Genomic DNA, 12,290 nt, shown 5'->3' with positions numbered 1-12,290 from the left:
AAAATGTTTGTAAAATTATAAAGAATACATGAATAAATAATTTTTAAGTTTTATATTGTGTTTATTTTACTACGTCATTTACAGGAAAATGCCATGCAAACTGTTAGGTGAAAATTAAAGTGATGAAACGGCCGCCGGAAGACATAAGATATAATTTTTTAATTAGATATAATTTCGTAAATGAAAGGAGCAGGAGGAAGGGTGGGGCAAAAAAATAAATTACATCGATACTTTTTGTATATTTTTTTTATTTGAAAACCAGAAAACCTTCAAAAGAAGAAAGGAAACAAACTAAAATAAAAATATAATAATACTAATAAAACGAAATAACATAAGATATATAATAATAACATAAGATATAATAATATGGTAATAATAAAATAAGATATATAATATGGTAATAATAAAATAAGATAACAGATAAAATATGCATTAATACGCAAATCTAATAAATCTAATAAATCAGAACAGACAAGCAACTTACATCATCGTGGCGGGCGAGTTCGTGCAGGAATTCGTGGCGGCGAGCGGAAGGCAGAAAAACACTACTACCAATCCGGCTATAACAGATAAAATAAAATATATATTAATACACAAATCTAATAAATCTAATAAATCTAATAAATCAAAACAGACAAGCAACTTACATCAATTTCGGATCCGAATAGATACCGCAGGTCGAAGACGTCGATGTTCTGACAGTGCCTTCGCACTCTTTCGACCCACAGCTCGTCCAGATTTCTCCGGTTGGCCGCCCGCTCCCGATGAACTCTTGCGACGTCTGCCACGTAGACAATTCCCAATTGGCATGCTTTTAAAAAAACAATTAATTCAAAAACAAATAAAATTAACACGCTAAGAGTAATTGCTAAAAAACTACTTACGCTCTGTTTTCAAAAATGCGGCCAACGCCTGAAGTTGCAATGTACTGATCTTGCGCTCCATGATAAATAACGAAAACACGTCAGTGATGCGTTTATAAAACACTGAGAAACATCCCCCTCCAAACTCTAAGACACCCGGCACTTTCAGTATCATGCTGAAGAACTCCGAGTCAGACGTCTTTCTCTCATGAAATTGCAAAGTTCGCAAGAACTCGAAAGCCTACAGGCTTATAAAGATACTTGGAAATTAATAATATTTTACACGTGGAGCAAAGAATAAATTATATTTTTACGAATAATTATTTATTTTATAATGCCCCCAAGGCAATGTTCTTGTGGATTGTGGAATTATGAATCGTTTATCATCGTAAGGACAAAGCACCTTCTTTTCTTCACATATAGAATATACATTGTGCAATTTTGAACGAATACATGTCTGTTCACGATGCACTTCTAAACGATCATTTAAGCAACGTATATAATCATCGAAGGAAATAGTTTTTCTAACTACGTTACTTTTGACACCCTTCACTTTTTTCGTGTCCCGTTTGCCCTCTACGCGCAAAGCATACATTTTCGACCGAAGTCCGACAAACTCAGTCATTATACACCCATTATTTTCATCCTTCATTAATCCCGGTACTTTTTTATTTACCATACTCGCGGCATACTGTAAACATTGTCCTCGGTATAGTCGCTCGTGTCAAACCGATGTATATCGCGTTTCATTACATCGTATATGTCATCACATTCCAGTTCGTATATAAGACTGTCTGTGTCTGTGTATAATATTTTACAAAGATGTTTAAATTTCGGCCAAACATAATCATGATGGAATTCGTACAAACATGTTTTTGATATATCCAGGATACACATACCAACATAAATGGGTTTTGCAAATTTAATTTCCAACTTTCGCATCTCTATTGCGACCAAATATTCCGAAAATATTGATCTGCTATGAAAATTTGGTTTTGATATCAGGGCCTCGGCCCCGTATCTACCATCCCATTTTGTAACTAATTTAACGTCTACATGATTTCTAACGTTCTCCATAGTTTTGCCAAAGACTGCATTATTCATTAAATTAAATAAATTCTTTTCAAAATCATTTTTAGCTGCAGTTCTAAGTTGCGTGTTTAAATTAATGTATTCGCGAAGCCATGGAGATTGTTTAAATTCTAAAACGCGATGAATTACAGAAACTTTTAAACCATGATTTAAGCATTGTTGAAGATTGCGATAATGACTGATGTAACGGTGCTTATCCTGAACTGTAGCGAGTAGTTTCTCATGTTTGCCATTAGGAGGCTTCTCGCGTATTGGGCAAAAAGGTAAATCTGCATGCTTATCGTGTAATTCTAGCGGGTATTTCAAATCGACTTCCAAAATATATCCAATGTCCGAATTTTCGGATATCACATGAATGTTAAAAGTTTTAATTTCATTATCGTCTAACCACTTAAACTCGCCGCAAGGTAGATACTGCGACATTGCCCATCCATACAAATTATTAACATTGAAATAAACTAAATATCGCGATGGTTCTTCGGAATTGTACGAATCCATGTATTTATTATTGGCCTTTGCGTATCGATTAGAACATTGACTTAAACCACCACGTATGCCGCGCTCTATGAAAAGTAGCATATCGATATCTGTCAATAATTCTAATTCGATACGCGTGTGCTTCAGCATTGCGTCCCACGTAAAACCGGGTAAAGTATAGTAATATGCAGGATCCAATTTGTAACTTCTCAAACAGCTGCTTCGAAAATTTTCAAAAATGTCGGCCAACAATAAATCGTCTGTTTTTAAATATAAATCGCTATATTCGCCAAGTGTTTTTATATTAAAACTGCGCCATACTTTTATCGCGTGGTCATAATCCTGCTGTGAAACTGCACAGTCGCTTAGTTGATTATAAAATTTCTCATATGTCGGCAATGTTGTCTCATTCAGTTTGATATAGTCGGTAACATAATCGTATGGAAAGATGCCTTTTCGTGTAAGCAAATCGAATTTTATTTCATCCAAAAAATTAAATTGCGATCGTAAAATCGTCATATCGTCTTTCTCTAAATACGAACTCAATTTATCTAAACTTGAACTTAAAAATTTGAATGAATCTATAAATCTAAGCGAAATTTTGTAACGTTTCACAATCGTTGAAAATGAAATATATTTTTCTTTTGTAATTGGCAATACTGATGTTGAACTTTCGATAATCGTTACTAATTCTTTTATTACAAAATGTGCATCGTATCCCGATATGTTATGAAACACTATCGGTATAAAACGTTTATTTTTATAATTTAAATTACATCCCTGATGAGCAGGTCCTCGGTAACGACCAGTGAAATGGCAATGATCTCGAACTTTTGTGTCGTCAGTGTCGAACGGTTTTTCGCAAATATAACAATGCGTTGCATTCATATAATTTCCTCTTTCATCATCCGCCAAATTTGTCATGGGCACAATCGTATTAAATAATGGCGCAATTTTTCTTACAAGGTTCTCAAGTTCATTCACGAACCATGCAGCACAGTCAGGACCCCGATACGTGTGATACTCGCACACCGATGCGTTGTACAAACAGTGAAAATAATATCCCACACTGTATGCTTCGTGCTGCTGGTATGCATTGCAGTGTCCTTGATTGATGCTGCCGTTAACCTTCTTAAGCAAGCATTCGAAATCGGCGTAAACGATGAATGGATGACGTTCTCGGTGACAAAAATTATCAAACTTTATTAAATTATCCTCATTATCCGACTTCGAAAAGGAGGAGGATACTCAATTCGATGTGTATATTTTTTTTTTTTTATGTATGTTCACCGATTACGCCGAGACGGATGGACCAATCGGAACAAAACCTTTTGCATCTGGTAGAGTATATCTCCAGATTGGTCACGTTATACAAACATTTTACATTTTTTCATTCCGAACGCTATTTATTGCAAAAAAATGTACTATTTCATGTACGTGCGGTGTATGTTCACCGATTACGCCGAGATGGATGGACCAATTGGAACAAAACCTTTTGCATCTGGTAGAGTATGTCTCCCGATTGGTCCCGTTATACAAACATTTTACATTTTTTCACTCCGAACGCTTTTTATTGCAAAAAAACGTACTATTTCATGTACGTGCGGTGTATGTTCACCGATTATTCTGAGCCGGATGGATCAATCGGAATGAAACTGTTTGCATCCTGTACAGTACAACTCTCCATTGGTCCCGTAAAAAAAATATTTTGCGTTTTTTCATTCCTAATGATTTTTTCTTCTAAATGTATGTTCGCCGATTACTCCGAGACGGATGGACCAATCGGAACGAAACCTTTTGCGTCTGGTAGAGTATGTCTCCCGATTGGTCCCGTAGAAAAATATTTCGCATTTTTTTATTCCTAACGACATTTTTTTCTAAATGTATGTACGCCGATTATTCCGAAACGGATGAACTAATCGGAACGAAACCCTTTGGATCTTCTATAGTATGTGCCCAGATTGGTCCCGTTAAAAAAACCTTTTATATTTTTTCATTCCGAATGCTTTTTATTATTGCAGAAAAACGTACTATTTCATGTACGTGCGCCGTACGTTCGCCGATTACTCCGAGACGGATAGACTAATCGGGACGAAACTTCCTGCATCTTGTAGAGTATATCTCCCACTTGGTCCCGTCAGAAAGGCATTTTGCATTTTTTCATTGCTAACGATTTTTTTGCAAGAACGTAATGCTTGATTTACATTTTTCACCGATTACCGCGATACGGATAGACCAGTCGGATTGAAAATCTTGCATCTTGCAGAGTATATCTTCTAATTGGTCCTGCAAAAAAATTGTTGTATTTTTTCATTCCTAACGACTTTTATCGCAAAATACGTAATACTTCATTTATATCTTCCGGCGTTTATGCTGTAGGGAATGTACCGATAGCGATGAAACCTTTCACATTTAGTAGGAGGTATATCCGCGATGATCCCACTTACAAAAATTTATGAAATTTGTTGTTTATTAACAACTTAAATTCGGTCAATTTTTTTCGGTTTATAGTTATTAGCTAAGCAACAGAAATCTAAAATCACCTTACACTATCCTACAAGTACTACACGTTCCACTAAAAAGTGTGAAATAAAATAATTTTTAACAAAAAACAAATCCGACTTCGAAATGCACTAAAAAGTGTCAAATAATTTCTATTTCATTTATACCAATATTCCATAACTATTAATAATATCTACTTAATCGTTAAATAGGATACCAAATACATTTCAAAGTTTTCGGAGGCGGCGCAAAATTAAAAATACCCGAACAAACGGTGCTGCCAATAACGATTTAATTGTGGTCTGGCAAACTTGGTAATTAATAAGTCGTAAGAGAAAAATTATAGGTCCGGTTGAAAACATTTGTAATTTTAACGATTGTATGAGAAATTGTCAGCACTCCTGATGGACATGCACTATACTGCAGTTTACAAGAGACCATATTTAACTCGCGCCGCTCACTAGGTCTAGAGAGGTTTTTAATGACGTGTGTTATTCCCCTCTCCAGCTTGCTTCTTATTATACTTTGCGATCATATAAATGGTGGGCAGAAATATATGACGTACGATAACTGAAAACCGGTGATGATATTGTAAAGTTTCACGATGCAATGAAAATTCTATTATTTTCCGAAAAAAAATGATGTGAACGCAAAGTAAGAAGCAAGCTGTAAAGGGGAATTACACGCACTATTAAAAATCTCCCTAGACCTCAGTAGGTCACTAGCTGCGCGAGTTAAGTGCGGTCACTCGTGAACTGCAGTATAGTTAATTCGCAATGGGTATATTGATTCCCGTTGAATATTGTTTACTTGAAGTTATCAAATGGGTCATTTGTCATAGGTTGCCGACATCTGAACCAGGATCTCCCTAGTAGAGGAAAAGTTTTTAATTTTGCGCCGCCTCCGAAAACTTTAAAATGTATTTGGTATCCTATTTAACGATTAAGTAGATTGTATTAATAGCTGTGGAATACAGATATAAATGAAATGGAAATTATTTTATACTTTTTAGTGCATTTTGAAGTCGGATTTTTTTTTTTGTTAAAAATTATTTTATTTCACAATTTTTAGTGGAATTCAGAGAAACGAACAATATTTGTAGGATGCCGTACAGTTATATGTCAATCGGAATGGTTTAGTAAGGATCAGTTACTGTTAGTTAATAAAAATAAAACAGCAGAACACGGAATAACATGTTTTTTAAATCACTTTATTAAGAAATTTAAAAAAAAAAATTTTGGTTTTAGTAGAAGCATAATTTGACAATATTACCCCGGCCCCCCCTTCCCCTTCCCCTTCCGCCTGTTCCCCTCCCCCCCTACCCTGACCCCCCCGGTAACCCGTGAGGCGCCGCGATCGCCCCGCCGCCACTCCTCTTTCTGTAACGTATAAAAATTGAAATTATTAGATATATATTTTTTTCATTAAAATATTATTATTATAAATATTTTCCCTAATATTGAACAACAGAGATGTTCTGATAAGGGCAATATTGAATTCCTCTGTACGAGGCAATAATTCATAATATAAAAAAGAATCTGTAATACATACTTCGCGGTGGCTTCGCCTCCTCGTTGCCGGATTCCATCTCTTGCACCTGAGGGAGGGGCTCCTCCCTCGGTCGGAGATCCTCTTGTTGCTGAGGGAGGAGCTCCTCCCTCAGTTGCTGCTGCTGCTGCAGCTGCATTTCCCGATGATGCTGTTCCTGCTGCTGCTGCAGCAGCAGCTGAATATCCCTAAACATTTGTTGATCTGATAGAGAAAACAAAAAGAAATATATATATATATATACTGCAGGCATGTTTCTGAAATATTCACAACATACATTTTGCACAGCTTCTTTTACTTTTTTCATGTACTCTTTAATTGCCATTATTAAAGTTATAAAAATAATACTTACAATTGTTATCGGATTCTCCCATTTTTTTCGCAAATGTTCTGACTTTTATGTTCTGAAACAAAAATATTTGTTTAGTAATATTTGTAAAAAAAAAAAAATAAAAATATATGAGCAACAACAGTTACATTAATATTAGTTAATGACTAGAGGTAGAATGTTATCGATAACAGTGACATAGTGTTTATATTGTATAGAACGAAAGTCACACGAACGGCGACAAGACCGTGTATATCGAAACACATCTATACTTTTTAAAGTGTATCAGGATAACTAACACTCAATATGTACTTCTTGTATAGTTTTATTATTATATTCACTGAATACGAACACGGAAACTATTTTTCATTAGTGACGAAAATTTTTGATTGTTTGAATTGCGAAATATGTAATAAAATACAATCAACTACGTATGTTTAAACATCGACAAAAGCGATGAAAATGACATTCGAAATGTATCAGTACTCAAATAATATTTATTTTTTAATTAAAGTTGTAGAATAAATTCTAATTAGTTTTAAAATCAAGTTGTAGAAGAAATTATAATTATATGAATGTGCGATTTCATACCAAGTTCACTGTCGACAAGTATAAATTAATAAAATTATTCGTTTGTTCCCCCATTTAATTTCGTACATTGTTTAACACCCGAACAACGGTTCTAATAGCAATAAATGTTTCCTACATTCGTATTCAGGGCACATTCAACCGATAAAAAAAGCAATATTGAATATTATTGATAATGATAATAAAAGAAAGGAAATATCTATTCATATTTGTTAACATATTTGTATTACTTTTTTATTCATTATAATATTTGTAATAAATATTTGTTAACAATTCAAAATCTAAAGTTAAATAATGAAAATAATAAGTTATTCTTTGATGTAATAAAACTAGGTATTTTTTGTTCAAAGTGACTATAATAATACAGCAACTAAATGAACCGTACCACCAGCCATTAAGAAATATTAATATACATAATTAGATACAACGTAGACGGAAATGAAATATTGCACGTATCGTACTTACCACTTGATCGAATCGCTGTTCGTATGAAACTGAGCAGGAATCTCTGACTTCCAAAGGAAGAGAATTGGTGGGGCACATTCCAGGATCGCACATATTATTCTCTATGTTTACATTCCTGTTGGTATGTGCGTAGTAGTTTATATTGACCCTAAATATTCGTAAATATTCTATTCGCCAGAAATGCGCAAAAACTAAACGGCGTATAGTCAATGATAGAAATATTCATACCCTCTTAATGTTGAATAGTATTCGGTTCGAAGAATAATGTAGTAATTATAAAATTGTACACTGGGCATTAAACAATCTTCATTTGAACCCCATGAAGAATTGTTGGCAATATTGTAAAGTATAATGTACTTGAAAAAAAAACCTGTAAACAAAAAAATTAGCTTCGCGAAGCAAATAGGAGAACGTGAGATATATAAAATCATAACGATATGAATATACGAATCAGTGCCAAGATGCATAAAAAGACGCGTGGAAATGTAATTGAATATTAAGTAATGCAAATTTTAATAAAATTGCAAGTATTTGTGAATTTATGTTATATTAGATCCATTTAACATTGCCGTGAGCTTTGTACGTATATCGCATTGAGCTATTTTCAACTTATCGCACAATGTAACGGAAATCTACTATAAGTTAGCCCATTATTGCGATCGACCTCACAATATAAACATACATAGGTACAGCCCATAGACAGATCGCGTAGTCAGTTGAAACGAAAATCTGGCAACGTTAGGTGTTCAATTGATTGATACCTACGGTAATAATTAATTGAATATTTTCAAAAGTGCTGCAAAGGGAGTCGTTTCTACTTCTATTATTTTATTATATTTTTTATATAATCCAAAACCAACCGCGTCTGCTTGGAGCGACCAATAATTGTTTTCAAAAAGTAAAACAACCGCGTCTGCGTAGAGCGACCAACAATTGTTTTTAAAAAGTAAAACAACCGCGTCTGCGTAGAGCGACCAACAATTGTTTTTAAAAAATAAAACAACCGCGTCTGCGTGGAGCGACCAATAATTGTTTATAAAAATAAAACAACCGCGTCTGCGTGGAGCGACCAATAATTGTTTGTAAAAACAAAACAACCGTGTCTGCTTGGAGCGACCAATAATTGTTTGTAAAAACAAAACAACCGCGTCTGCGTGGAGCGACCAATAATTGTTTATAAAAATAAAACAACCGTGTCTGCTTGGAGCGCCAATAATTGTTTGTAAAATAATAAACCAACCAGGTCTGCTTGGAGCGATGGGTAGACCTACAAAAAATGCATCCCGTATGAGGAAGTATCGTGCGAATGAATCTAACGAAGTCACGCAATTACGTCTTTCTAAAGAACGTGAAAGAAACGCAAAGGCACGGCGTGAAGAAACTATCGACGATCGCCGTTCGCGATTGTCTGTTAAACGAAAATACGCTTGTTCGAAAGTATCGCGCGAAACGATTAACGAAAGAGAACGTCGGCTAAGCAGAATTTATAATCGTTTAAAAAATGAATCTGCGGAGGAACGATCACGTCGTATCGAATTAATCCGCAGGCGTTTAGCGAACGAATCTGCGTATGAAAGACCATGCCGTTTCGCATTAATACGCAGGCGTTTAGCGAACGAATCTGCCGCGGAACGATCACGCCGTTTCGCATTAATCCGCAGGCGTTTAGCGAACGAATCTGTGGAGCAACGATCACGCCGTATCGCATTAATCCGCACGCGTTTAGCGAACGAATCTGCGTAGCAACGATCACGCCGTATCGCATTAATCCGCACGCGTTTAGCGAACGAATCTGCGGAGCAACGATCACGCCGTATCGCATTAATCCGCAGGCGTTTAGCGAACGAATCTGCCGCGGAACGATCACGTCGTTTCGCATTAATCCGCATGCGTTTAGCGAACGAATCTGCTGCGGAACGATCACGCCGTTTCCGATTAATCCACAGACGTTTAGCGAACGAATCTGCGGAGGAACGATTACGACGTTTCGCATTAATCCGCCGGCGTTTGGCGAACGAATCTACCGCGGAACGATCACGCCGTTTCCGATTAATCCGCAGACGTTTAGCGAACGAATCTGCTGCGGAACGATCACGCCGTTTCCGATTAATCCACAGACGTTTAGCGAACGAATCTCCTGCGGAACGATCACGTCGTATCGGATTAATCCGCTACCGTTTAGCGAACGAATCCAATGAGGAACGTACGCAACGTCTAATGGTTATGAGAAATCGCATACGAAAAGTATTACTAAGCGAACGTGTCGAATCAAGGAATACCTGTTTAAGAAATATGCGTGAACTAGCTAAGAAATGGCGAAAAGAACGTCTCCTTCAGGAAGACTACTTTAAATCGGCTATTAATATTTTTGCTAATGTACCGTGTGCAGTGTGTTACAAGACTTTATATCCGCAGCAACGTTATGCTTTACACACACACAGCCTTTCTCTAGTCTAATTCCTGCAAATCTATTGGAATCAGAGAAGATAACAACATGTTCTCGTTGCCTAAATCATCTTAAAAAACATAAAGTTCCATCACAGGCATTCTGGAATAAAATGGAACTCATGCCTGTACCTATGGAGATAACAGATTTATCGGAAATCGAGAAACAAATGTTGTGCAGAATAGTACCGTTTCTTAAAATCATGAAAATTCAGAATCGCTTCAGTCAGGATTGGTGCAAAGGTCAGGTAGTCCTATTTGCCCGCGATGTGTTCGAAGTAGCCGAGCAACTTCCACTTAGATTAAACGACACCGGCGTAATGATTGTAGTTGAAAGCCTCGAAAATTTGGAGCGACAAAAACAATTTGAAATAGACGTTGGCAAACTTCGTGTAGCTTTACAATGGCTATTACAAAATAATGCTTTATACAAAGATGTACGACCATGTTTTTCTAATATTACCAATAACATTTCGGAAATAGCTGATGTTGTTGAAGAGCCTTGTATTGTAAGAAACGGAAAGGAAGTTGCAGAAAGAAATAACGAATCAAACAGTAGATTTACGAATGTTGGACAGAATGTAGCTATTTTACGAGGCTCGTGCCATCAAGCTAGCGATCGGTTCAGTATTGAATCTCGCAGTAGGCAATGTACTGGCATAGCTGCAGTTGCTTGTGTTGCGTTTCATTTGCTCGACCCTAGTACGTGGTGTACTAGTGATGTTGATTATGTACTTTTAGTAGGAGACAAATATTACCGTGATTGCATTGAAGCGCGAAGTAATCCTGACCCCAGAGAAGTCAATGTCGACTATTTAGCCGTTACCGAATTATTGCCACTCATATCATTCAATAACAACAGAGTCAATATTAACATTGGGTATGAAATGGCTGTAAATGGTCATATTGATGTTGATAACGGTGATGAAGGATTTCCAAATTTAAGAAATGGTTTGATTAGGTTTTTTCAATAGTATATGTACGGAATTCTTACTGCAAATTATACATCAGTAGCCATATCATGCAACAACCAGTCGGACACCACCTACTATTGGTTGTTTGATTCCCATGCAAGAGGTCCAAAAGGATATAAAGCACCATTACGGGGGGCCTCATGCTGTATGAAATTTACTACTATTGATGCTTTACAGGCCACATTGCGTCGTAATTTGTATGAGAAAGATGGCAACAGCAATGTATTAAATATCTATTCATTAACACCAATAACAATTCTACCCGGAAGAAATCGATCTCCACTGGTGGAAAGAATGCAACATCTGTCAGTTGGAACCCGTCGAACAGAACCCGACGAAACACAAATTATATTCGAAACAAGCATGTTACGTTCGGTTGACGAAGGTGTTCCCAACATCGACAGTGTCGTCTCAGTCAGTAATACTAATAATAACGAACACAATGACCCGATAGAACTGGCGAATATACATAGAAAAACAGCGCCTCCTTTGAACCTAGAGAGAGAGAGAAGGATGGAAGAACTGTGTTGGTTCTTCCTGTTCCCGGACGGAAAAAATGGATTTGGAGAGCATCGAGACATCCCAATAACACCACTGGATTACTTCCAAGCTCGTGTTCTTAGCAGTGACAAACGATTCCAACGAACAGATTATTTGTTCTTCGCATTATCTGTGGTTGAATACTACCGCGCAAAAGCTAGCATTTCAGTATCATGTAAAATGCGCCAAGGGGAGCATACTCCACAGGGATTAGTAGATAATATACATCTCACGATGAGAAACATAGGCATCATACTGGAAACGCTGCTGTTCGGAATTAATCGCCATGGTCCGAAGTCTTGGACCGGCCACATGGTTTGCTAACGTTCTCTTGCAATGCTCTGAACTGGCCAGATATGTTGAAAGCATTACTACTAGCCGATGGTCGCCCAATTACCGAAATCGAAAACCTAACTTTTGCAGATCGACTAAAGTTGGTTCAGAGATACCCTGTAGTTATCGCAAGAC

The 12,290-nt window shown here is 36.6% G+C and overlaps 1 protein-coding gene across 1 annotated transcript; it reads right to left on the bottom strand.

Moving 5' to 3' along the window:
* Positions 1-548: 548 nt before the first annotated feature.
* Positions 549-7,870, bottom strand: LOC114881839 (TOX high mobility group box family member 3-like). Its single transcript, XM_046287337.1, has 6 exons — positions 7,864-7,870; positions 6,835-6,886; positions 6,486-6,686; positions 6,257-6,313; positions 648-811; positions 549-560 (listed from the first exon to the last, which is right to left on the bottom strand). Exons 2-6 carry the CDS (start codon positions 6,854-6,856, stop codon positions 549-551), a joined length of 456 nt encoding a protein of 151 aa, XP_046143293.1. The 5' UTR covers positions 6,857-6,886; positions 7,864-7,870.
* Positions 7,871-12,290: the final 4,420 nt, after the last annotated feature.

This window comes from Osmia bicornis, chromosome 1, assembly GCF_907164935.1.
Source record: "Osmia bicornis bicornis chromosome 1, iOsmBic2.1, whole genome shotgun sequence".
NCBI lineage: Eukaryota > Metazoa > Arthropoda > Insecta > Hymenoptera > Megachilidae > Osmia > Osmia bicornis.
The sequence above is the reverse complement of the archived record's forward strand: the minus strand, read 5'-3'. Positions and strand labels throughout refer to the sequence as shown.

Coding starts and splice junctions, on each gene's coding strand:
- LOC114881839 (XM_046287337.1), bottom strand. CDS start 6,856: ATGGGAGAATCCGATAACAATT. Junction 6,687..6,834: donor GGGAGAATCCGATAACAATT/GTAAGTATTATT, acceptor TTTCTCTATCAG/ATCAACAAATGTTTAGGGAT. Junction 6,314..6,485: donor GGAGGCGAAGCCACCGCGAA/GTATGTATTACA, acceptor TATACGTTACAG/AAAGAGGAGTGGCGGCGGGG.